We start from the raw sequence: 26,371 nt of genomic DNA on the forward strand, positions 1-26,371 counted from the left end.
AAAATTAGCTGGGCGGGGTGGTGGGTGCTTTGTAATCCCAGCTGCTGGGAAGGCTGAGGCATGAGAATCGCTTGAACCTGGTGGGCAGAAATTGCAGTGAGCCAAGATCACGCCACTGCACTCCACCCTGGGCGATGGAGTGAGACTTAGTCTCAAAAAAGAAAAAACATAACATCTTGCCTCTGACTTGGCATGACCCTATGAGGACATCCCCAGCACATGCATCTCAGGGGAAGAAGCAGATTCACCCACTGTCTACCAGCCGCTGACTGATTCTTGGGTGGTTTGGCAGGTACACATGGTTCAGCAGCCTTGGCTACACAGCAGCGTTTGCCATTTTTTTTAAACCTTCACTTTGGAAGAGGAAACAAAGGTGCCAGTCCTCTTGAAAGCCCTGTCTTTGAAAACTCACTTTTTAACCCATGGTTTCTTGCCAAGCCAATATTTGGAATATGGTGTTATGCAGTGTTTTGTTCTGCTGTGGATGTTACTGGTTTCCTTAACAGTAGAAATATCTCTGTGAATTACGTCTTGACAAGTAAAAACCTTTTCCATCGGCCTTTACAGGTGTTGAGTGTGTTGGGTATGTGCTATTTTTGTTTTTTTGTTTGTTTGTTTGTTTGTTTCTTTTTTTGAGGTAGGGTCTCTTGCTGTCACCCATGCTGAAGTGCAGTGGCCTTAACCTCCTGGGCTCAAGCAATTCCCATCCCGTCCCATCCCATCCTATCCGATCCTCACTCCGCCCCAGCCTCAGTAACTGGGCCTACAAGCACACACCACCACACCTGGCTAATTTTGTAGAGACAGGGTTTCACCGTGTTGCCCAGGCTGGTCTGCAGCTCCTAGCTCAAGCAATCTTCCCACCTTGGCCTCCCAAAGTGCTGGGATTACAGGCTATGTGTGCTTTGAAAATGACAAATGTGAAAATCTCTAGACATTTTACCTGACATTGTCTCCTGTAAGACTAGAATGTGACCACATTTTCAGAAGACACCAACAGAAGACACCAAATTTGAGGCAAATTTACACGCTGAAAAAGCAGCCATACACTGTTGAAATCAGAATGCGGCAGCCTTCCAACTGGAGAAGGAGGATTTGTGAGTTCCTATATTAATATTAAATGCAAAAATCTTTGTTCATGCAACATTAAGGTTATAAATGTTCACATGCCAAAATTGGGAAATAGCAGAAAATAAGATTCTCATGGTGACATCTGTTGTCTGCTCTAGTACATGTTCCGTAACACAGTGTATGGTTAAAGACCGATTCGTTCTGCAAAGCCTTTGGTATGTAGTGTGATTAAGAACCTGAACCTCAGCATGTGGGGAGGCAGGGGGATGAAGTGAAGAGGGAGCTGAGCTGAGACTGACGTCCCCCTAGTCAGAATTTTGCTGGAAGACCTTAGGCAAGCAATTAGCTTATCTATATCTCAAGTTCTCTATGAACTAGAAGCAATACTATGCCTTCTTCCAGTTCTCCCTAATTCACCAAAGATGAGGCAAAGATTCTGCTGAGGGAAGGTCTCCAAAGACCTTTTGAGGTTGAACTTTTACCATCAAAGTTAGAGGTAACAGCTTTCTGTTATAGGGTAGGAGAGTGTGATGTTTAATACTGAGAGTCAACTTGATTGGATTGAAGGATGCAAAGTATTGATCCTGGGTGTGCCTGTGTGGGTGTTTCCAAAAGAGATTAACATTTGAGTCAGTGGGCTGGGGAAGGCAGACCCACCCTTAATCTGGTGGGCACAATCTAATCAGCTGCCAGTAAATATAAAGCAGGCAGAAAAACGTGAAAAGGCAAGACTGGCCTAGCCTCCCAGCCTACATCTTTCTCCCATGCTGGATACTTCCTGCCCTTGAACATCAGACTCCAGGTTCTTCAGTTTTGAGACTCAGACTGGCTATCCTTGCTCCTCAAGCTTGCAGACAGCCTATTGTGGAACTTGTGATAGTGTAATTTAATACTTAGTAAACTCCTCTTTTTATACATGTATATATATATATACACACACACACGCGCGCACACACACACACACACACACACACTATTAGTTCTATCACTCTAGGGAACCCTAAGGGTGCAGTATGCACAGGCTGGGACTTCTCAGCCTTGTCTATGTGGAAGTTATTGACATTAAATTACATATGTATGCATCTATGCATGTTTTCTCTTGCCTATTGCTAGTGGAATTTTAAACAAATCCACAAATATTTATTGTCTATTATATTTAAGATCTATGTAAAGAGAGGGTAGGAAGAGATGCTTTTTAAAGGTGGCCAAGTCATAATGCATGAGAAAAATCAATACACAAACAGCCTACAGTAATACAGGGCACATAACTAGAATGTATTGCATTTCCACTCAGGTAGTCCTGCCATATTTTCCAGTTTATTATTTGATCTTCCTCTAGTGTTATTTGTAGCCAAAATTTTACATTGACCTTTTTATTTAATTTATTTGAATTCCTTTTCAATTTGAAAATTGAAATGGAAGGAAGACGTTTTTTTTAAATGTAGGTACTTCTTTTGCTCAACTACTTTGGAGTTGAATCATTGAATATTATCTGTTACTTAAAAATATCCAAAGCCAGGCGCAGTGGCTCAGACCTATAATCCCAGCACTTTGGGAGGCCAAGATGGACAGATTGCTTGAGCCCAGGAATTCGAGGTGGCAGTGAGCTATGACCGTGCCACTGTACTCCAGCCTGGGTGACAAAGAGACCCTATCTCTTAAAAAAAAAAATTATATGTCTATTCCTGGGCTGTTGGATATACATATTTCTGGTTTGTGGGCCAAAAGTCCATTTCCCAATCCTGAAATGACAAATAGAAGTAGCTTAGATTTTTCATTTATTTATATTGACAGTAGTAATGCCATTTCTTTTTTTTTCTTTTTTTTCCCTTGTGACAACTGAAAACAATAGAATGCCCTGACTTTCATATACAAATGCAGTAGTTCAAACTCTTTGTCAATAGGATATGCATTTGGAGTAGGAGTAAATTTATATCAGACCTTCTACACTGTTAACTCCATTCCATTCTTCAACAGGAACATTGTGTTCACAGCAGCTAATGAGGTTGTATTTTGATCTGAGGCCATGAAATGCAGCAGCACTTGCCACCTAGGAAAGAGAAACATTTAACACATGGTATTGGCCTCCTTAGCACCAGGTCCAAAACGAGGTCACCATCTCATAGAAATCTTGAGGCCAGAAGCTCAGCCTCAAGGCTATCAGCCTTTATCTACTTTGTCACAGAAAGTAGAGGTTTTTGCAAAGAGGAATGACATACCCCATGGATACAACTAGAGTTGTGTGCAGTGTAAGGAAAGCTGTAGAGTACATGCGCTTCCTAGTTGGGCATCCTGGGTTTAATCCTGGCTCTCCCTCTTAACAGCTATGTAAGAACAAGCTGATTTCTTAATCAATTCTGCACCTTGATTTGTCTCATCTATAAAATAAGGATAATGAGACCAACCTTAATCTTTTGTTAAGAGGATTAAATGAAATTATGTAAGTAAAACCTGTAGCCTTAGCACAGTGCTCAGAGTAAAATCAGTGCTAAATAAATCTTAGCTATTCACATGTATAATTCCTCTTTCAGCTACACCTAAATCCAAAGTTTTCTCAGCCATTAAAGAAAGTATGTGTGTATTCAAATTATTGAGAATGATATAATAGAGATGGCCTATTTTATTTATATAAAAAAAAATACGCCAACTATGCTACTTATTATTACTGGTAACTAATTATCAGTGCTGCCAGTCATTATGACATACATTCATAGGAAAATGCTAATAATCCCTTTCCTCCTCTCCTAGCTAACAAAGTGCTGTGGTCTAAATGTTTATGTCCCCCCATTTCAATTCATACGTTAAATTCCTCACCCCTAAAGTGATGATATTTAGAAGGTGGAGCCTTTGGGAAGTGCTTAGGTCTTGGGAGTGGAGCCCTCATGACTAGGATTAGTGCCCCTCTAAAAGAGGCCCTTATAAAAGACCCCTTGCCTCTTCTGCCATCTGAGGGTAGAGTGAGAAGATGGCTGTCTGTGAGGAAGCAGGCCCTCCCCAGACACTGATTCTGCCAGTGCCTTGATCTTGGACTTCTCAGCCTCCAGAACTGTGGGAAAGACATTTCTGTGGTTTATAAGCCATCCAGTGTTTGTTATAGCGGCCCAAATGAACTAAGACACAAAGTATTTCCCGGTCCTGTGTCTGTGATTCCCCGCCTGAGGAAAAATGATTACATAAACCAACAAACAGGAATTCCCATCATATAAAAACATGTAACACTGCCTAATCAAATAGGTAGGATTTCTGGATCAAAGAGAAAAAATATTTGTGACCACTGTTGCTTTAAAATGTTAAATCTGCCATCAACTAACAAAAATGTTATAATGTGCTAAAACCCAAGGTCAGGAGAAAGGCAAAGTAGAATAGTTACATTTTCTGTTAATACAAAATTCAATAGGTTAGGAGCCGAGAAAGAGGAAGACTGAAAATTTGAAACTGGATGTCGTCACACAAGAATATTGCAGTGTCTGGGAGCTGATAAGGGCTTTAAAGAAATTTAGAAATCTTTAAAGGAATGGTTGATATGATCAAGGCTTGTCCATAAGAAAAGAAGACTAGAATAATTGAGAATACCAGTGGATTCCAGTCTTAGTGAAGAGAACTGCAGAATCCCTAGAGGCTTACTTGAATAATATTTGGAAATGACTGTGACTTGAATTTTAAAAAGAAATATATTCAGTATTCTAAAAACTCTGTAGGTATGATGCATAGCACATTGCAAAATTTCAGGAGTAAATTAACATTAAAAGTTTAGTATTTTAGAAAGTCTGGATTTACTTTCTAAACTCAGAGTATTTCTAGAATATTAGAGTATTTTCGAATTGTTAAATTTTTAATTATAGTGATCTGCTCTTTTCATTTCGTTTATTCCTTTCCTCACTTACTCAGTAAATATTAATATATATTGAAAACCTAGTTCAACAACAAACAAGAGAAAAGAGGAAATTCTTCTATTTGCTCAATGATAATGTTTTTCCTCAAGGTGTTCTTATATGTGCCCATACTTTATACTAAATTACAGAAGATAACTTTTGGACTTAAAGATGTGCTATCACCTAATACAGTCTTTAGGTAGCTCTGCACTTGAATGCCTGTTATTTTTCTTCACTGGGAAAAGTTGAAAGAACAGACTATAAGGGTCTCATTCTGGAGCAAGTGAAAGCTGACCTGAAATAAGTTTTATGATTAAAATTTACATAATTGGTGCTCAGATTTTTCATATGCAGCAACTCACTAGATGTAAAGATGTAAAGAAGAGGCCAAAGAGGCTTTGGGTAACAGAAATGAGGCAGAGCCTCCAAATTCCACCATTCTCTCTCCAGGCAGGCCCTGGGGGAAGCATTTAAGTTGCCTCAGTAAAGCTCTCTTTAGATTTACGTGATCGCGGATGCTTCTTCTTTATGGTTGGTGAATTTACAGCGGAACAAATCGAGATTGTAACAGACAGAAGATCTGTCTCTGGTGAAATAAATTAGAACCATTAGATTTTCCTCTTTGGTCTTGTAGTATAATGTAATAAATGGTTGAGAGTATGGGCTTTGTAGTCAGACAGATTTGGGTTTGGGAAAGGCTATCACTTACCAGCTAGATGACCTTGAGTTTAGCCACCCTGAGCTTGATACTGTTTTTGTTCTCTTGTTTTGTTTTGTTTTGTTGTAAAATAAGAATGGTAATCATAGTGTCTTAATACATAGTGCTGCTATAAGGTTAAATATTAAATATATGTGTAAAATGCACCATATAGTGACTAATGCAGTGGTCAGTCCTCCATAAATATAAGCTATTGTTTTAATTATGAATGGTCTCCTTAATATACCTTTAACAAACTCCAATATTGTTTTGCATAATGGAGATAAACTGCCAAAATTGGATGAAACTATACACTTTAAGTCTTTATTTGTTGGAATCATGTTCAGCTTAACCACAGAGACTTAACCAGTTATGGATTTGTTTTCTCCCATAATAAAGAATTCAGAAAGAGGCAATGTAAGACTGGTATAGTTGTTTGAGGAAAACATCAAGGACCCACCATTTAATTTTCTGCTGCTCCGTCGTTATTAATGGCCTTCATCTTCATGATTGAAAGAGAGCTGCGTTACCTCCAGACAGCCAAGAAGGAGGAGGCAGAGTGAAGGGCAAAAGTCTTTATAGGAACTACCACCTCTATCTCATTGTCCAGAACTGTGTTCCATGACCAGCCTTTAATAGCAATGGAAGCTGGTAAGGAAGGTTTGTTTTTAACTGGGCACATTGCCACGTGGAGACAAAACAAAAACCCGCATAGTTCTGTTAGACGTTGAGTGAATAAACATCAGTTTCTGCCACAAAGCCAAACAAACTAACAAAAAAGACATAATTTTCAGGCCTGATTATTTTTCTAACAAAGATTTATAAATGGCCTGAACATTGGGACATTCTGAGGGCGTTTGCTAAGACCTTAAATCCTACCATCATCATTAAGAATAGAAGTGGTCACTGGTCTGTGTAATGGGTAAGATAATAACCAGGTCCTTTAGACATGATTCCTGAATCAATATTGTCAGTTTGCTTCCAAGTTGTAATATAAAATTAGGTTGCCGTTCAGTACAATAGTCCTGATCTTGGTGATGTGATTGTGTCATTTATTCAATAAGGTTTTATAGAGGATCCCACTAATCTTGGAAATACAAGTACAGGGAAAACATAGAAGCAATATCCAACTTTTCATACGTGGATTTTGTAAAGGATTCAGTTATATAGTTGTTTTTTTTTTTAAGAAATATTGTTATAATGGCAGACATCAATTGTCCTAGATTCTGGCAGTGACTATCTACATTTGGAGGCTTAGAGAAGGTCCCTATGGTGCTCAAGTTCTATGTGATCAGCCTCACTGGAATTAGGGGCACCTAGTACTAGCCATTTCTGTTACCCGAGGAATCAAGGTCCAGTTTTCTGCTATTGATTTAAAATGCCCTGCATAAAGAACCAGATATAGAAAACACAGTTATGTATGATACAAATCAATCAGTAAGTATTTTTTAAGCTGTTACCCAGCACTAAGCAAAAAAAAAAAGGTCACCCAGTTTTCCTGGGACGATTTTCCAGAAGCAGCTGTTTACTAAGCAGTTGGCATTGATTACATATGGCTTCGAGGAGCAGGCAGACTGTGGGTCTGTCTCTGCTCTCCCAGAGTCACTAGGCATATTACCTGGGGTAGTTACTCAGGTTCTCTAGGCCTCAGTTTTCTTACATGTAAAACAGCAACTTTGAAAAAAAATGATTGTTAAGATTCCTCCTTGATCTTGGGTTTGGGGCAGGATGGAGATTTAATTACTGTGGAAACTGTTACTTGACCCTGTGCAAGATGTGGGGTGCTCTGGGGTCTGAGAAGTCCTGGAGTGACAGGCTTCCTTTTTTGTCCTCCTGTAAATGAAGGAGTTGGATTGGAAGTATCAGAGTCCTCTACTTGATCTAATGCTCTGTCAAACAGAGTTTGATAGAACTGTCACCTGAATTCTATCAGATGGGTTTAATTAATAAAAATTTGTGGAGACATGTTCGATGGGTGTCATCTTCCCAGGGCCTGTGCATGGACCTTCTGAAAGTAGTAATGCAAAATTCTACTTTACTAAGTTTGTTAAGCATTGAAGGTTGAAATGAGCCCAAAGATCAAGGCTGTTAACTCTTTTACGTCTAACAATCTCCACCCAGTGTTTCTAACTGAGCACAGATTGACAAAAACTATTTCTGTTTTCTTTTCTTTTTTTTTTCTTTTATTTTTTGAGACAGAGCCTTACTCTGTCACCCAGGCTGGAGTGCAATGGTGTGGTCTTAGTTCACTGCAATCTCTGCCTCTGGGTTCAAGCGATTCTCCTGCCTCAACCTCCTGAGTAGCTGGGACTACAGGCACATGCCACCACACTCAGCTAATTTTTGTATTTTTTGTAGAGACAGGCTCTCATAGTGTTGGCCAGGCTGGTCTCGAACTCCTGACCTTGTGATCCACACACCTTGGCCTCCCAAAGTGCTTGTATTACAGGCCTGAGCCACTGCCCCCAGCCAACAAAAACTATTTCTCAATTCTTCTAGCCTAGCAGTTCATTGAGGCAACACCTTGACCTGCAGAAAAGCCTGTTTTTGGGTGAGTGTAATGGTACTTAAAGGGGAAGCTGGTCCCACCAAGACCTGCAGAGAGGTGGTCACGGGGAGCCTAGTAAGTCTGTTAGGACTGGCATGAGCAACACTTCTGGCATCTTGTGTAAGGTCACTAGTAGTAAATGAAATGATGGGACAGGTCACCAGTGCCAGCCATCTGCATTGTGGCTGTTGTTCCAGTATAGCTGTGACACGGCAAGATAGATCCTCTGAGCTGGAAATTCTAAAACGGTAGATGTTGGCAAGTAACCCTGAATTGAAATGACTCTGAAAAAATTAAAAAGCGACGAGCTGCAAGCACTGGAACAAAGATATTAACCCCCGAAGAGTCATAAACCACAGCTGACTCTTAGCTTCACAAGCAGCCCTCAGAAGGTGGTAGCTTGTTTTAAGCAGAGGCCATGCAGAACCCATGAAACCAAAGGACAGAGCCAGTAGGGCTAGAGTCTGACCAGAAAGTTCCATGCCCTCTGCTTTCTCCCTGGAAAATGACCTGGTAGGTTTTAACCTATCCAAGACTACAGAGGATTTCAGAATTTCAGTTTGAGGTATGCCTCAAAACAAAACATTCCAGCCTTGATCATGAAAGAAAGAAGTGATCAAAATACCACATGTCACAATGGAAAACCCAAGCGGCCCCAGAGCCTCTTCTTCAGTAATGAGATTTAGTTGATCTGAACAGTTATTTATGCATTGAGGTCATATTTTGGCCAATCTTTTGCTTACAGCTGTCGCCAAATAAAGCCTTCTGTCTTAGCATTTCTTTTACCAAAATCAGGTTGAGAGAGGGTTCTTCGAGAGAGCTGTTTTGTCAGAGAATACAGGGATCTTTTCACACAGTAAAATGTGCCCACAAAGCCAAACAATACGCCAAATATAGGGTCAGATTATGTTAAAATTGAAAGGAAGCAAACTAAAGTCCTTTCCTTTGTCCCTGTTGTTTTTTGAGGTTTTGCTTATTTGTGTGTTTGTTTAATTTTACCAAAACTGTTCCCCAATGGCAATGAAAGGTTCAAGGGAACTTTCTTCAGTAATACCATCTTTACCTCAGAGAGGACTGGCTTTTAGGACTTCCCTATTTGATCTTCCTCTTGTTCCTTCTTTATTCTAAGTTTTGACATATTAGAGTTTCTAACATCTCTGTGCCTGGAAATATTCTAGGCTTACACTTTTAAGAAGAGAAATGGAGAAAAGTGCTAGTGTCTGTGGATTGTTGCTAAATCTGCACATGTCCACGTGTAACCAAGAGTATTAAACTCAGAGCCAAAGAACAGGAAGAGAAGAAAAATCCCTCCTTTGTTTGTTTGTAGACTTTGGCATTGATTTCATATGGCTTGGAGGAGCTTGAATGACACCGTGGGTCTGTCTCTGCTCTCCCAGAGTCACTAGCCAGGTTACCTGGGGTAATTACTTAGGTTCTCTTGGCCTCAGTTCCCTAATATATAAAACAGAAAACATTGAACAAGATGATCGTTCAGGTTCCTCCTTGAACTAAGATTTGGAGCAGGATAGAGACTTAGTTACTGTGGAAACTGTTGCCCAACCTTGTGCAAGTTGTGGGTTACTCTGGGGTTGGAGAGGTCCTGGAATATAATGCTTCATTTTTATCCTCCTGAAAATGAACAAATTGGATCTGAAGATAACTGAGTGCTCTACTTGATATAATGTTTTGTCAAGCAGATTTTGATAGAATTCCCTCCTGAATTCTACCAAATCGGTTTAATTAAGGAAAATTTTTGGAGACATGCTGGATGGGTTTCATCTTCCCAGGACCTATGCATGAAATGAGACATGTCCCCTTGAATAACTAGGTTATAAGAAGCATAGTTTGCTGTATTATATTTTGACCAACTAGTCCTCATCATTATGGATGACAGACCTCAGTTCACCACTAATAGGAAGAGCTGAAAGCCTTGTTTTCAGATTGCTAAGATGGGATTGTTCTCCTTACACGGTGTTCCTATTTTTCCAGCTGTACTATAAGTACAAAAGTGCTTAATCCTATACACCTGTTTGCTTCATTTAAAACAAAAACCTATATAAGGAAGAGGAAAAGCCCAAATGACATTCAAGGCAAACATCATAGATGGAAAAGTAGAGAAAAAACATATGATCACATAATACTGAGTAGCCAGAAATTTCTGGAAGCAAATTATGGTTATCCCAGGGATCAGAACATAAGAGTGTGAAAAGAAATAAAATGCTTTATAAGAGACAAAATCCTATGAGACTCCATACAAAAAAAGAGGTTACCATTACACAAGTATTTCTGAAAGAAATGAAGAGAATCTTAAGTATACATTCAAGCTACTTAAAATAATGAAACAAATGCTAAGGGGTATGGGAATCAAGATGAAGAGTAGCAAAAATTTAAAAATAGTATCCATATTCCAAACTGTTTTGTGACTTTGGAACTAACTTAAAAGCAGTTATTGATATGCGCACTTTTCTGTTACATATATTATGCTTCATAAAAAGTTTTTTTAAAGGAAATTCCTGAGTAATCTAAAAGAAGCTTTTCAGGTTTTTATTTCCCAACAAAAGAAGATAATTAAGATGGAAATGTGTTCAGCTGGCTGTACACTTGTTGCTGTTGATAATGAATGTGGAGAGTTCTTCACAGGATGGGGGATTTTGGGAATTAAAGCCTGTCAAAAGGTGGAACCTAATGTTCAAAGTCCTAAGACCAAGAGGAACCATAGGGAGGGCCTTCAGTTAAGGATGTTACAAGTAACAGAAAACCCAACCAACGGTGGCTGAAACAAACAGGGACTTATTTCCCTCACGAAACATCCAGAAGTGGGTGGTTGCTGGTGTTCATTCAGCTACTGAGAAATGTCACAGAGGACTGTATTAGTCAGTTCCTGCAGTGCTATCAAGAAATACCTGAGACTGGGTAATTTATAAAGAAAGGGGTTGAATTGGCTCACAGTTCCATAGGCTGTACAGGAAGCATGGTGCCAGCATCTGCTTGGCTTCTGGGGAGGCCTCAGGAAGCTTCCGGTCATAGTGGAAGGTGAAGGGGAAGCAGGCACATGTTACATGGCCAGAGCAGTAGGAATAGAGAAGGGGAAGGTGCTGCACACTTTTAGACAACCAGATCTTGTGAGAACTCACTCACTATCATGAGAACAGCACCAGAGAGACCATGCTAAACCATTCATGAGAACTCCACCCCCAATGATCCAATCACCTCCCACCAGGCCCCACCTCCAATACTGGGAATTACAATTTGACATGAGATTTGGGCAGGGACACAGAACCAAACCATATCAAGGACCTATACTTTTCCCATCTTTCCCTTTCTCCATCCTTGGCAGTTGGCTTTTGTCTTCATGCCTCATATTCACAAAATGGCTGCCAGAGTCTTAACTATTTCTTCTGTGATCAAAGCTGGAAAAGAGAAGGGGGCAATACCAGTCATATCCTTCATTTTAACAGAAACGCAAAAGCCTTCTCAGAACTTTGGCACATGGCCACCCCAGCTGCTTCCATGGCTGGAGAAGTCAGGGGATAAGGAAAGTTGACAATGACTGTTGGGTTAACTGACAAATAGCAACTGCCAGAGTTCATCATAAAGGGAATCATCTTGTGGCTTGATGCTATTGGGAAGAGGTAAGAATTTAGAGCCTTTGGGAGTATGGCTCAGGACTGCAAACATTTCCACTAATAGAATCATGAAAGCAGTTAGTAAATTGAGTTAAAACAGTAATTCAAAAGGCAGGTATCCTGATTTTTCATTCTGAATTGGCCATAGGCCTTAATGAATGCTACTAAATTATTAGTCTTTTCCACTATAAAATAAGAATAATGTCTATTCTCTGCCTCACTTGGACCCTTTTATTCAGTCATTCATTTACTCAACAAATATATACTAAGCATCTCTTATGTAGCAGACATTGTGCTAATGCTGAGGATACACAAATAAATAATGCAGAACCCATCCCCCAGGGGAGGGAGGCCAGGGGACGTGTTGACTGAGCACTGCTTCACGGTGGACTATACTGGGTGCTTTATATGTGTGTGTGTGTATATATATATATATATATAGCTTATAGAAGATATGTTAACAAGTGATATAACAGGTAAAGTGGTACAATGGAAATATTCATAAAAGTGCCCTGGGACAGAGCAGAGGAAATTACTAACTCTTCCTTGGGAATTGGGCAGGGCTTCACCAAGGAGATGAAATCTGAGATGGGGCTTCAAATTGAGTCTGAGTTTATTGTACAGAAGTAGTTGTGGGGAGTAGCTGTTGGTGGAGAAACAGTTGATTCAAAAGCAATGATACTTAAAAGGGAATTGTTTGTTCCTGAAAAGTCAAGCAATCTACTTTGCCAAGCATTTGGGTGGTGAGAGGTGGCCAGAGCCAGGCCATGAAGGACTCAGAAACCAGAAGTTTGGCCTTGAGGAGCCGTTGGCATACAGAACAAGACATGATGAGATTTGTGCTTTCATCATTTTCTAAGACCAGTAGAAGGAATCAGACAGTTCATGATGCTTCAACTTCTTGAGTACATGACTGATACTTGACGGATTTATTAAGATGCTTATCTATTTTTAATTGCATCTACTTGTTTGGTATTTGACCCAATTCATTCATTCTTGTTATGAATGTATTAAGAGACCCTGCACCCTCTTGACCTCTCCTTATAATTATTACCATTATCGTTCTTGGAAGCACTGTTTTTATTATACACTGAAAAGGAGCTACTGATATTCTGAAATTCACTGCACAGCTGAAATGCCCACTGCTTGGACTCAAGGACAGCCGTCTAAGAGTAGTTCTTGTTCTCAGAAGTTCAACTCCCTTTTTTTAATTCTCTTCCCCTTGAGAGGTTTTTAGTCACACATTTCTACTTTAATAAGAGCAACTCTTCTCCCTAAGGCCCCAAGTGCTGTGTTTTAACAAACACAGATAAATCAATTCATGTGCTTTATCAGTGTTGGGATTGCTGGCAGGTGCCTCACAGCGAACATTATTGCAGTTTCACCATCATTTCCCCTCCTCCCCTTTCCAGTCATACATTCATATTTGTTTTTTCTTCCCTTAGATTACCCTATCTGGCAAATCATTCAAATGAAAATTGATCCCATTGATTTATCCACCTACAGGTGGAAGCCTGTATTGGGAAGCAGTTTTAACCAAATTGTGTGAAATAAAGTTCTTTCTTCTGATGTTATCTCTGACTCGTGTTGTGAGCATTTTCATCTGCTTAGATTGTGAGAAGTTCTTACCACCATTCAATTATCACCACATGGTGTCCAGTTCTGTAATGCAGTACTGTGCTTTAAGGAGATTTGCAATGATTTACTGAGGTAAAAGACAAGATATTAACTTAGTGTATCATTTGTCTTGGTCTTCAAAGTGAGGTGAAAGGCCCATCAGTGGCCCATTCAAGTGTCCTTTTAGAAGTGTCTCCTTCCCTCTTCTTGGTGTTCTCTGTCACCTATTTTATGCCATTATCATAGAAGGAATGTTTGTATAATCTGGTACAGTTCCACAAGAAGAAACATGAATTAGGATTAAAGGTAATCCTTGGGATAAGAATGAGAAAATAAAAACTCTTTAAGATAATTAGAGAATGTATTAAAGTCCATTTATTTCGTTCATGGCTATGAATTATGGGTGGACAACTTGTGGCACTCACTGTTTTCCCAAATGTGAGACCTTTGGGGAAATTCTGGTTCATTCTTGCGTTAGGGAATTTTCTGTGGCACAGTGTGCGGTAGTCATCACTGAGTCTACTTAGCACAAATTCCTCATTAAGGATTTTGCACAAACTGGAACGAAGAGCAAAGCTTTCTTCTTAAAGAGAATGAAAGTATATTTCCTTTCAAGGGATAGCACCATTTGTTTTCACATCAGAATCTGAGATTTACAATTTTTTTTTTTTTTTTTTTTTTTTTTGAGACAGCGTCTCACTCTGTCACCCAGGCTGGAGTGCAGTGGTGTGATCTCAGCTCACTGCAACCTCCGCCTCCCAGGTTCAAGCGATTCTCATGCCTCAGCCTCTGAAGTAGCTGGGATTACAGGCACCTGCCACGATGCCCAGCTAATCTTTGTATTTTTAGTAGAAACAAGGTTTCACCATGTTGGCCAGTCTGGTCTTGAACTTCGCAGCTCAAGTGATCTACTCGCCTCAGCCTCCCAAAATGCTGGGATTACAGGTGTGAGTGACCAAGCCCAGCCTACAATCCTTTATTTACTGTCTTGTGGCAAGAGCCTACGTTTCTGGAATTTTAACATGCAAGTCAGGCAACTCATTCAACAAGTATTTATTGAGTATCTGCTGTATACTGGGCACAGTGCTATCAACTGACTAGAGGGTTAGTTGGCTGGTCTTCAGTGATGAAAGAGAGAAAATACTGAAGATTTGACGGGGGTTGGAATCCACTTGCCACCACAGCTTTCAAGAATGGCCTTCTTAGAGACAGGAAATGAGCATGAAAACCAGTTCCGGAGACTCATTTGCAGTTACTAGCCACGTTCTTCAGAGAGAAGGCTCTGCTGAAATCCTGAATGTTGACTAACAGAAAATGTATTCTTGTTGCCTTATTTCTCATGATGCTTTGTTCTTTTGACCCAGAAACAGAAAAGATAGTCCTAGAGGCAGGGAATGGATTACCATCCTGGAAATTCAATGACCAACTTTTTCCCTGTGACGTGTGTGGGAAAGTGTTTGGCCGACAGCAGACCTTGTCCCGACACCTGTCGCTGCACACAGGTGAGTGAGTGGGGCCTGGGCTGTCAGCCCTCCATGCTCCATCACCAACTTCTTTACTCTCCAGAAGCTGAGTTTCTCTAAGAGAGGCATTACAGGAAGTGCTGGGAATGTGTTTATCCTGACATTTTTAAGCCATTTTGCCTGGCATGTTTAAAGAAGACCTTGGAAAGGCTTTTTTATTTGTATTGAGAGAGTTCATTGAGTTTCAAGTAGGACTGATGAGAAAATATACACAATTTAGGTTTATTCCGGTAAAATTCCTAAACTCTGTAAAAAAATATATATTGAGCTCATCCTGAGAGTGCAGGACAGGGGGACACACTCCATCTTACTGGTTTTATCTTATTGTGATGGGTCAGAGCAGCCGGGGAAAAGGCACCTTGGTGGAGAAACAGCTTCTGCCTTTATTTATATGTAATTGTGGAGAAATATGGTTGGTTCTGAGAGTTGGGAAAGGGAAGGCAACCAAGTTAACAAGGAGGAATAAATAGTAACTTAATCCACCCAGCAAAAATAATTGAAGACAAAAAGACATAAGGTAAAATCAGTAGTAAACATAAAGCAAGATGGAAATAATAAAATCAAACATTTCCATTTTTACATTGAAATCAGGTTTTTAAGTAATCCAGATGTGTCTTCTTTACAGGGAACACAAAAACAAAATGATAAAGAAAAGTTCAAAATAAAGGTTTCGTACATCACACAAAATTTAAAAAGCAAGACAGGAAGTATTAATAGGACAAGATTAATTTTGTCTTTTTTTTCCTCCCAAGACAGGGTCTTGCTCTGACACCCAGGCTGGAGTGCAGTGGCTCCATTCCAGCTCACTGCAACCTCTGCCTCCTGGGTTCAAGCGATCCTTGCATCTCAGTTTTCTGAGTAGCTGGGACTACAGGTGCACGCTGCCACTATGCCTGGCTAACTTTTTTAAAAAAGGTTTTTGTTGTTGGGCACAGTGGTTCACACCTATAATCTCAACACTTTAGGAGGCCAAGGCGGGTGGATCACCTGAGGTCAGGAGTTTGAGACCAGCCTGGCCAAAGTGGTGAAACCCCATCTCTACTAAAAATACAAAAATTAGCCAGGTGTGGTGGCATGCACTTGTAATCCCAGCTACTCAGGAGCTGAGGCAGGAGAATCGCTTGAACCCGGGAGGTGGAAGTTGCAGTGAGCCAAGATCACACCACTGCACTCCAGCCTGAGTGACAAGAGTGAAACTCAGTCTCAAAAAAACAAAAAGTTTTTTGTCGAAATAGAGTTTCACCATGCTGCCCAGACGTGTCTTTTCTTTTTATATTTTTAATATTTTTAATCTTAAATTCCACTAAAGACAAAATTTAGTTATATACTTAGCCACAAAGAATACTTCAACATGTTCAAAAAAGTGGAGTTTTATAATGTCACATTCTCTGAGCATACTTAAATGAGATTTTAAATAAGTAAGGGTCAATAAAACGTCCTGCCTAATTGGACCAAAGAAAAAGGGAGAAAATAAAAATTCAATAACAGACATCTAAAAGGAATGAAACAGAGAACACTTCATACGTAAACCTGGAGCAAACAGCAAGAGCTCTAGTCAGAGGAAATTTATAGACGTAAACATTTTAATTAGAGAAAGACAAAAATAGAGGAACTTAACAGTCATCTTAAGGAATTGATAAAACAACAAAGTCTAGAAGGACGATGGCCATAAAATAGATAAATCCTTTTAAGCCTGATTAAGAAAAGGAAGCAAAAATACTCAAAGTTAGGAATGGAAAAGGAAGCCTAATCATCAGTGTGGAAGATGTTAAAGAATTATTGAAGAATAATGAAGCTCTAAGAAAAAAAGCTGAACACTTAGATAACGTAGATCATTTAAACAGAATGACTAAAATTGACCCAAAGGGGGGGGGGGGAGACTTGAATCAATCAGTTCCCAAAGGGAAATTTGGAAAAATTATGAAGGACATATCATTAATAAAGGCATCAGGTCCAGAAATTTTCCCTGGTGAGTTTCTTCTAACCTTTTGAGAAGAGGAAATTCCAACATTGTTAAACCTTTCCAAATGATAGAAAAAGATTTAAAAATCTCCACAGTTTCACTTTATGGAGGATGCATAACCTTAATAACAAAACTTACCAACCTCACTTATGCATACAAACTCAAAACTTCTAAAGAAAGGACACATTTTATCTGGATGGCAGGGCTCCTCCCCTGACCCTGCAGAGCCCAGATGCCAGCCCTTCAAGATGTTGGGGATCACCTATAATAATAATGGTCTCATATTTTGTAGAGAATAACTTTTTTTCCATGTTCTTCTCTGTGAACTAAAGAAGACAGGTATTTTCTTTAAGCCGGGCTCAGTAATACCAAGTAAGCATCAAGGATAGAACACTGGAGTTGTTCTTTCCTTCATCTTCTGCTATTACCTTTATCTGTATGATGAAAGCAAAGCCTGCTCCTTTTACTTTAATTTGCTTGATTAATCAAACGAATTCAGAATGCCACTCTGGAAATGATACTGAAACATTTGTCAGTTTTACGAGAGGGTTTCCATTAAGAAATTAATTGAAATTCTTTATTTTATTTATGTAAAATGAAATTTCCAATTAAATTATTTCACACAGTATTTTTTCCCCTTAATTTCATTAGTTTTTTTTTCCTTATTTCTTGGCTGACCCAAGCCAGGAGCTTAGGGAAAATGATGAGGCCTCTTTTACATTGCAGTCCTGCAAATGCTGTGTTTCATTCCCCCTCCCCCGCTCAGCACCCACCCACTACTGAAACATGGGGTGCACACACACACACACACACACACACTTGTTCACTCACAAAATATTATTTTGGCCTGTATGGGGCTTACTTTATCAGGAAAAGGGGCTGTGGGTGTCCAGGAAAAAAAAAAAAAAAGCAGGTTATCTATTCTAGTTGCCCTGGGACTTTTTTTTTTCTTTTTTTTGTTTTGTTTTGTTTTGTTTGAGACAAGGTTTACCTCTGTCACCCAGGCAAGAGTGCAGTGATATGATCATGGTTCACTGTAACCTTGACCTCCTGGGCTCAAACAATCCTCCCACCTCCTCCTCCGAAGTAGCTGGGACTACAGGCATGTGCCACCACGCCTGGCTAATTTTTAAAAAAAATTTTGTAGAGACGGAGTCTCGCTGTGATGCCCAGGCTGGTCTCGAGCTCCTGTTGTTAGGGATCTTTCTGCCTCCACCTCCCAAAGTGCTAGAATTACAGGTGTGAGCCACAGTGCCCAGCCGGAGATATTTAAAAGTACTAATACAGGAGTGACCTGCTGGGTAAAAACTTTTAGATACTTACAATTCCAAGGCATTACCATTGTTGCCATCTGAGATGTGACTTGAACCATTCTTTCCTTTATACCTCTAAGTGATTCTTGCAAGGTGTTGGGACTTCCTTTTTTGAAAATGATTTGGGCTTTTTCCTGTTCCTTCTCCCCCAGAGGAAAGAAAATACAAATGCCACTTGTGCCCCTATGCTGCTAAGTGCCGTGCAAATCTGAACCAGCACTTGACCGTCCATTCCGTGAAGCTGGTGAGTACAGACACCGAGGACATTGTCAGCGCTGTCACGTCTGAAGGCAGTGACGGAAAGAAACATCCTTATTATTACAGGTGAGTTGCAGATGGAACATGCTAGTCTGCCTTTCTCAGACTCTTGGCTTCAACACTTCCTACCTGTCTGCTGTGGGCATACATCACGAGGCTCCTTTTCTCAGTCATAGCCTGGCCTTCATTTGAGTAATTTCTTTGCTTAGATTGAGCCCTGCAGTTGCACAGACTCCTCTCTTGGCTTGGGTGCTCCTGGTAGTATTAATTGAAAGAGAAATGGTCTTAGAGGTGGCTCTCTGGGGTGGAGCTCCAGACAGCGACTGGGCTCTGGGGACGATGAATTTTTAGGTCTGTTCAGCTCAGAAGCTCCAACCTTTGTAACTGAGGAATTGTTTAAAAAAAAAAAAAAAAAAAAAAAGCTGAGGAAATGTAAATCTGAGAACCCCAGAGAAATAGCCCAGAAGCATTACATATTTCCCCTTGGCTGTATCACCCTTTAGTACCTGGATTTTATGTTTCATTTCTGTATTCAATCATGAATCAATATTGGTTGGATTGCCATAAAACCCCCAAGTTTCTGGCTGTCTATCAAATCTTGCCCTAGAGATATGCCATACTGATTGGTGGAAACTTCCTTTTGCAGGAGTGTCTCTAGGGATGGGTGGCTTCTATCAGAAGTTGTCCCAGATAGAGGCCTCTTGCTTGGAGTGCCGTACAACAAACTGTATGTGCTTTCATTGCTACTAGGGAAGGTTTCCAGAGCCAGAGAGAGGCTCCTGGGCTGTGAGGTGCTCTCCGAGTTTATCAGTGTACCAGCACCACTAAATACCTTGTCAACGCTACCCCGCATCTCCTTGCCCAAAGGAAATCAGTTAGGTGATGTGCAGCATCTGGAATCCATGGTTTTAAATTAACTTTATGATTATTTAGCATCGTTATAACACATATGTGATTGTTACATGATGCTGGGCTTTAGTCTGTTTGGCACAGTGACTACTTTAGAGGCATCCCAGAAAGCAGAAGAATTTTCTAATGCAAAATCTTTTGGTGGAAAGACAAATGTGTTTCAAATTCCAGTTTTCTTGAGTGTACTGTGTATAAATGGACAGCCCACATTTAGAAGTATGTGTCACCCTTTTCTCTCCCCCTCTTTTCTTTTACCCTTTCATGTAGTTGTCACGTGTGTGGATTTGAGACAGAGCTCAATGTCCAGTTTGTCAGCCACATGTCACTCCACGTGGACAAGGAGCAGTGGATGTTTTCAATCTGCTGCACTGCTTGCGACTTTGTCACCATGGAGGAAGCAGAGATAAAGACTCACATTGGCACCAAGCACACAGGTGACCATTCCTGTCTGTCCTTCTCACACTCCTCCTCCATCCCCTGCACCCCAGAGCACCTGCCACCTGGCCGAAGCATCCCCACCACCCTGAGACATTGGCCCTTTCCTTCCATGGAAGGAAGGACTTTCCCAAGGCATGAGAGCCACATTTCCCTGTAGTCATAATACTGTTTCCTGGCATGCCTTGTGCCTCACTGCTCTGAAAGACTCACTGCTCTGAAAGTTCAGATGTGGTTGAGAGGTGCCGAGCTCTTTGCTTGTTGCTCATCCTGATCCTCTTCCTCATCACCATATGTGACAGTCTTTCAATGCCCCAGGCTTACGCCTTTGCACACTGGCTCTCATTTAAGCCCCATAGCAACCCTCTAAGCGAATACTACTGTTATCACACTGTACAGTACAGGTGAAGAAACAGGCTTGACGGAGGTGGGGTATTCCATCCAAGGTCAGCAACTAGGGGTTGCTGCAGTCACTAGTTTCAGTGACTACTGAAACTCAGCCCAGAACAGTTTTCATTCCAGAGCTTGCTCTTTGTATCATTGCTGTTCTGACAGCCCCGAGAAACACTTGGCAGAGCTTTGAACCTTTCTGTTTTCCCGTGCCAGGGCACTGCACACCTACTTCTGTAGGCTCCGTTCCTCTCCAGTGAAACTGCAGCCCTGACGCTCTCCTTAATGACGCATGGCATGTGTGTTCACGGCCAAAGAAAACCAGATTCTCCTGAAACAAACCCATCACTGTCTAGGCCATAGCCAAGGCTTCACCAGTGCTCGCCTGTTATTTAAGCTTCTTGCCATTCTGCTTAACTTCTTCCGTTTATTGATGTTAACATTCTGACTTCACCATGCAATTATACACTCACGAGTGATGGTTACAAATGATACCAGCAAGGAGTCATTAAGTGAGAATGAGGAGGAGCTCCCCTGCATTTGCAGGGCTTACAAATTAAGAGCTGATGTTGCTGATTGCCAGCCCTGGGTGTTGGATCAGCCCCTCACTTCATCAGCACTTGAAGGAGTCGGGAAGGGGAATTTCCCTGACAGTTGTGCTGACAATGTACATGGCAGAGAAGGATCTCTCTATGCTTCTCTGGCCACTTTGGCTCAGTGGTGCCAACAGTAATAAAAGCTTGTTTTTGTCGGTAAATTGAGCAGCTATGACTTGGAGGTCTGCAGAGAGCTGTTATGCTGAGTGAGAAGGTGCCATTTTTACAGTCAGTTGTCTGACTGTAACCACATTAGCCTGTGGGCAGCAGGTGAGCTGGGAAACCCATGTTGAAGACAAATTAAATTCAGCATTTCTGGAGTGGCTAATGGAGGGAAAGGCCAAACTCTTTTCCATTACCACTGGCTTTTCAGATAATCTTTTTTTTCTCCTTTCTGTTAACCTTCATTCTAACCCTCTTTACCCCAAAGTATACCTGAACCCAGCTGAAAACCTTCCTCCCTCCCATCCTCCAAAGCCCCCTCCACGCCCATACCACCATACAGAAACCATAGAAACCAAATGACTAGGAAGAAGCTGGACTTGTCATCGCTTAATTGTCATGAGTGGAAACTTCACAACTAACCAGTGCAAACACATACCTCGTAATTACCACAGGGAATGAAGCAAAGATCTTGTTCTCTCTGATGTAGCAGGGCTCAGGGCTCATTGTCTAGCAGGAAAGAATATCTTGTTTGTTAGCACAGTCACCCAAGAGTGAAATGCATTAAAGAAGTTTCTTTTTTAATTCAGTTGGAGCCTTTAATGCTGCTGCTGCTCTAAGAATAAGATTAAAACCTAGTTTATAAACCAGGGCCCTGCAAGCTTTTTTCAAAGGGGCAAATAGTAAATATTTTAGGCTTTCGGGGCATACAGTTTCTGTCACTAGTACTCAACTCGGCTGTTGAAACTTGAAAGTAGTCCTAGAGAATATGCAAGTGAGTGGGCGTGGTCATGTTCCAATAAAACTTTATTTCTAAAAACAGGAGGCTCATTTGAGCCCAAGGACTGTAGTTTGCTGATCCCTGTTATAAGCTAATGGTCTCACAGCAAGGGTTTCCTATTTTTAATATAGTTTTGAGGTGTTTGGGTTTGACCCAAAATAGATCAATCTAAATTGGTAAATTAGTAAGTTGGATTATTACAAAGTTATGATATGAAGCAATATATATGCTATATAACATAACAAGCAATATATATGTTATATGACATATATAGCAGTATGTATTCCCGAGAACAGGGAGCTTGTCTAACTCACTGCTGTATCTCAGCACCTGGAACAGGCCCCACAGTACAAGTGGGGAATTAGTGTTCCTTCAGTGAATGAATATATTTGTGTGCAAGCTCATCTATGCACATTTGTGCATGCTAAGTAAGAAAACTACTCAGACACGGCCGTTGCTTGAACTTTAGAATCCTAGTGACTTATTTCTGTAATCTATGTGGCAGTTACTTGGCATGGAGGAAAGCACACACTGAATTCTAGATCCAGGTCCTAGACCCTATAGTACCAGTAGTAGTACTGTGAATGCAGGACCTCAGTTAACTTATCTGGGCCTCCATCTGTTCCCTATATTTTCAGATGTGCAGGAGATGCCCTTAGGCCTAAGATTCTCTAAGTCTATGAGCCTTGTTCTCTAATTTGATTTTCCTGTCTTGGGAAAAGTCACCTATTATTTCAGTACCTTAGGAAATCTGCCACGCTATCTTGTTACTTAAGTGAAGTTGTGATCTCCAGGATGAGCTCTAATCAACAGCACACATTTTGTTTAGTCTCCTATAGAACCCATGCTTTCTCACATTTTCTTATGGGTTTCTGCTACTCCAGGCATGCCTGTGAGTGGGATGTTAAGGGGGTACCTAAGGAACTGTCCTCTCATTAGGCGTTTCCGCATAGTGACCCCTCCTCACCTTTCTCCCACCGTCTGGTGTCTTGTCCCTGCAGAGAATATCAACAAAGGGAAAATATCCCCTCTGGTGCTTGTGACTTCTTCAATGCAAATTTTGCTGCAATTTCTAAATGTTGCAATAAATGGCATTGAGGAATCTGAATGGCTATTTGGAAAATACAGCCATCAATACCTCATCTCACATTGACACCAAAATAAATTCCAGATAACTTACAGAATCCCTATTAACAAGTCAGCCCTAGAAAAGCCTGAAGAAAATAGAATATTTATCAAGCTTACAGAGCGAGAAGGATTTGTAAAAGCTTAAGTGATAAAATAAAGCACAAATGAAAACAATCAAGAGATTTGACACATAAAAATTTCCTCAGTTTGCAAAAAATAACAGAAAAAGAGAAGCAAAACCAAAACCTGGGTCTGAAAAAGTGTGTTTACAAAAGTGACGAAAGGTTAATATATTTACCACATGGAATATTCCTGTAAACTGTTAAGAAAACCTTTAGGCCTCTGATTGAAGAATTAGCAAAGGATATGAGGACATGAGCAGTCAATTCACAATGAAGGGAATAAAAGCTAACCACTTACATAAGGAAACACGTACAACCTCACTGGCAGTCCAGCTAAAACTCGAGGCTTATATTCCACCTGTTAAGTTAGGAGAACATTTGGTATTAATACTCACTGTTGCTGGGATGATGCTGGTACTCACATTGCTGTTGCCCTGCAGAGTGGTAAAACTCCTTGGAAGCTAATTAAGCTGTATATACCAAGAGGCTTAAAATGTAATGCCCTGTGACCCAGTAATCCCATCTCTGGGAATTTATTCGTGGGAAAATATTCAATCAGTGAAATATTAATTTTAACTTTAAGTTTCATTTTAAGGAACTATTTAAGTAGACTAATCCCCTCCATGGATATAATACAATCATTTAAAACAATGCAAACATTTTCATGAATTTTTTGAGAGCCAACTATGTAGAAATATCTAAAATAGCATGGGAAAATACAAAGTATTAGTTATCATTATTATTACGTTTTGTTATGTATGTTTTATAATAGAATAATAATATTTTCTATAATGCTTACCATGATCCAGACATTGTTCTTAGTGACTTACATATAAAAACCTATTTAATTATCACGACAACCATATGAGGCAAGTGCTGATATTATCCCCATTTTATAGATGAGATAATTGAGGCACAAAGTTAAGTATCTTGTTCAAAATAATACAGCTACTAAGTGGTAGAGGTGAGATTCAAACTCACATATTCTGATCTAGTTTTTATTTTTATTATTTATTTATTTATTTTGAGACAGGGTCTCACTCTGTTGCTGAGGCTGGAGTAAAGTGGCGTGACCCTGGCTCACTTCAACCTCCACCTCTCACGTTCAAGCGATTTTTGTGTCTCAGCATCCTGAGTAGCTGGGATCACAGGCAAGGGCCACCACACCCAGCTTGTTTTTTGGTATTTTTAGTAGAGATGGGGTTTTGCCATTTGGCCAGGCTGGACTCAAACTCCTGGCCTCAGGCAATTCACCTGCCTCAGCCTCCCAAAGTGCTGGGATTACAGGCATGAGCCACTGCACCCAGCCTGGATCTAGAGTCTTTATTCTTAACCTTAATGGCAACAACTTAAAAGTAGAAGTGCTTACTTTTTTAAGAATGAAAAGAAGTGCTCTAAAATGTAACAGTGCCTGTATTGAGGCAGCAAGATGATTGGTAATTTTTTTTATGGTTTCAATTTCCTAATTTGTGATGTTTTAAATTGTGCAGTAATTAGGGGTTTTGTTTTGTTTTTTAAGTTCTCTTCAGCTAGTTGTCCTAGTGTGTGAAGTTGCATCACCTGTGCACAGGTGTCCTTCACCAAGATCTTTGTGATGCTGAAGAAGGTAAATGATCACTTGGGTCACAGTTAGCCTTGGACTTGGCTGGCAAGGGCACCATGACTCTTTCCACAGACATAGCAAAACAAGATGAGGACAGAAACAGGGGAGGCTGTTTGGACTAGGGATTACACATTGAGCAGGCTAGGCTGCATCACAGAGTGGCTGGCACAGCATATTATATCTTTATAAATTAATTAATTTAGGTATTTCTGCCTGTGCCTTAAGCCTAAGGGTACTTGAATCTATGTTTAGAGATGGTAGTTGAAATTAATGTGTTTTAATTCTAAAAACGAATTTAAAAGAATCACTTGCAACAGGCCAGTATTAGAAGATGGAGTTGCAATATCAAGGGTTCAGGGTCTCCACTGAAAATGTTCTATCTAGAAAATGTAACTAAGCTGGCTAAATATATAAGATAAGCAACTGGCAATAATGGTACTAGTTTTCACACAGCTTTCTTGTACCAAGAGAGGAGTCTGTAGTCTGAAGTCATATGCCATTGTTCCTCATGATCAGTGTCTGAGGTCACATATTTGCAGTTCTAATAGGAGCAAGGTTTTTAAAATTGTGAACTGAAGTAAGAGTTATCTGCCCTGGACCCTAAGTGCAGTTCTGACAGGAACAGGATTTGAAAACATTGTAAGTGGATACATATTTCTTCCTTTCTCTTTTTAAAAACTTTAAAAAATATGGTCACTCTAGAAAATTTTGAAAATGGAATAAAAGTAAACATGACACCAATAATTTTACACTCTAGAAGTGTGTGTGTATATATATGTGTGTGTGTGTATATATACACATAGATATATGTGTGTGTGTGTGTGTATATATGTGTGTGTGTGTGTATATATATATATATATTTTTTTTTCTTTTTTTTTTTTTTTTGAGACAGAGTTTTGCTCTGTCGCCCAGGCTGGAGTACAATGGTGCCATCTCCGCTCACCGTAACCTCTGCCTGCATGGGTTCAAGTGATTCTCCTGCCTCAGCCTCCCAAGTAGCTGGGATTACAGGCCCATGCCACCACACTTGGCTAATTTTTTGTATTTTTAGTAGAGATGGGGTTTCACCATGTTGGCCAGGCTGGACTTATTTTTTAATCTCCTAATAAAGGAAGTTAGGTTCTAACATTTACAGTCACTAGATTGCTTAATTAACTGATTTGAAGGGAACTGAAGAATAGTCTTCCCTATATTTTCTCCCTTAACCTACAACTATGGGGTCACGTTGAATCTATAAATCATTTTGTGGATAATCGACATCTCAACATTCTCAAGTCTCTTGAACCAGGAACAAAATCTAGCTCTCCAGTTACTTAGGGTTTATAATGTACATCTTTAGGCCGGGTGCGGTGGCTCATGCTTGTAATCCCAGTACTTTCAGATCACTTGAGGTCAGGAGTTCAAGACCAGCCTGGCCAACATGGTGAAACCCTGTCTCTTCTGAAAATACAAAAACTAGCCAGGCATGATGGCGCACACCTGTAATCCCAGCTACTTGAGAGGCTGAGGCAGGAGAACTGCTTGAACCCGGGAGGTGGAGGTTGCAGTGAGCTGAGATCACTTTACTGTACGTTGCTTGGGCAACAGAGTGAGACCCTGTCTCCAAAAAAAAGTACATCTTAATTTATCACAGTAGAACTTCAGTTAATTGATTAAACCACTTCATATGTTGTAGAAGAACGTCACACTAGTAGACTTCCATTTCTCTCCTCTTAGCCTTTATGCTATTGTCATATATTTACTTAAAAAATGTTTT

The 26,371-nt window shown here is 40.3% G+C and overlaps 1 protein-coding gene across 3 annotated transcripts in view; it reads left to right on the top strand.

Moving 5' to 3' along the window:
- The window catches only part of ZNF827 (zinc finger protein 827), a 180,804-nt gene that overhangs the window by 144,557 nt on the left and 9,876 nt on the right, over positions 1-26,371 (top strand). For all 3 annotated transcript variants that reach the window (XM_011956882.1, XM_011956900.1, XM_011956890.1), the window contains 3 exons: positions 14,796-14,933; positions 18,383-18,554; positions 19,665-19,831. In XM_011956882.1, coding sequence (XP_011812272.1) covers positions 14,796-14,933; positions 18,383-18,554; positions 19,665-19,831 — 477 coding nt within the window. The remainder of the gene's footprint in view (positions 1-14,795; positions 14,934-18,382; positions 18,555-19,664; positions 19,832-26,371) is intronic.

Source organism: Colobus angolensis, unplaced genomic scaffold (genome assembly GCF_000951035.1).
Source record: "Colobus angolensis palliatus isolate OR3802 unplaced genomic scaffold, Cang.pa_1.0 Scaffold111, whole genome shotgun sequence".
In the NCBI taxonomy this organism is placed as follows: Eukaryota; Metazoa; Chordata; class Mammalia; order Primates; family Cercopithecidae; genus Colobus; species Colobus angolensis.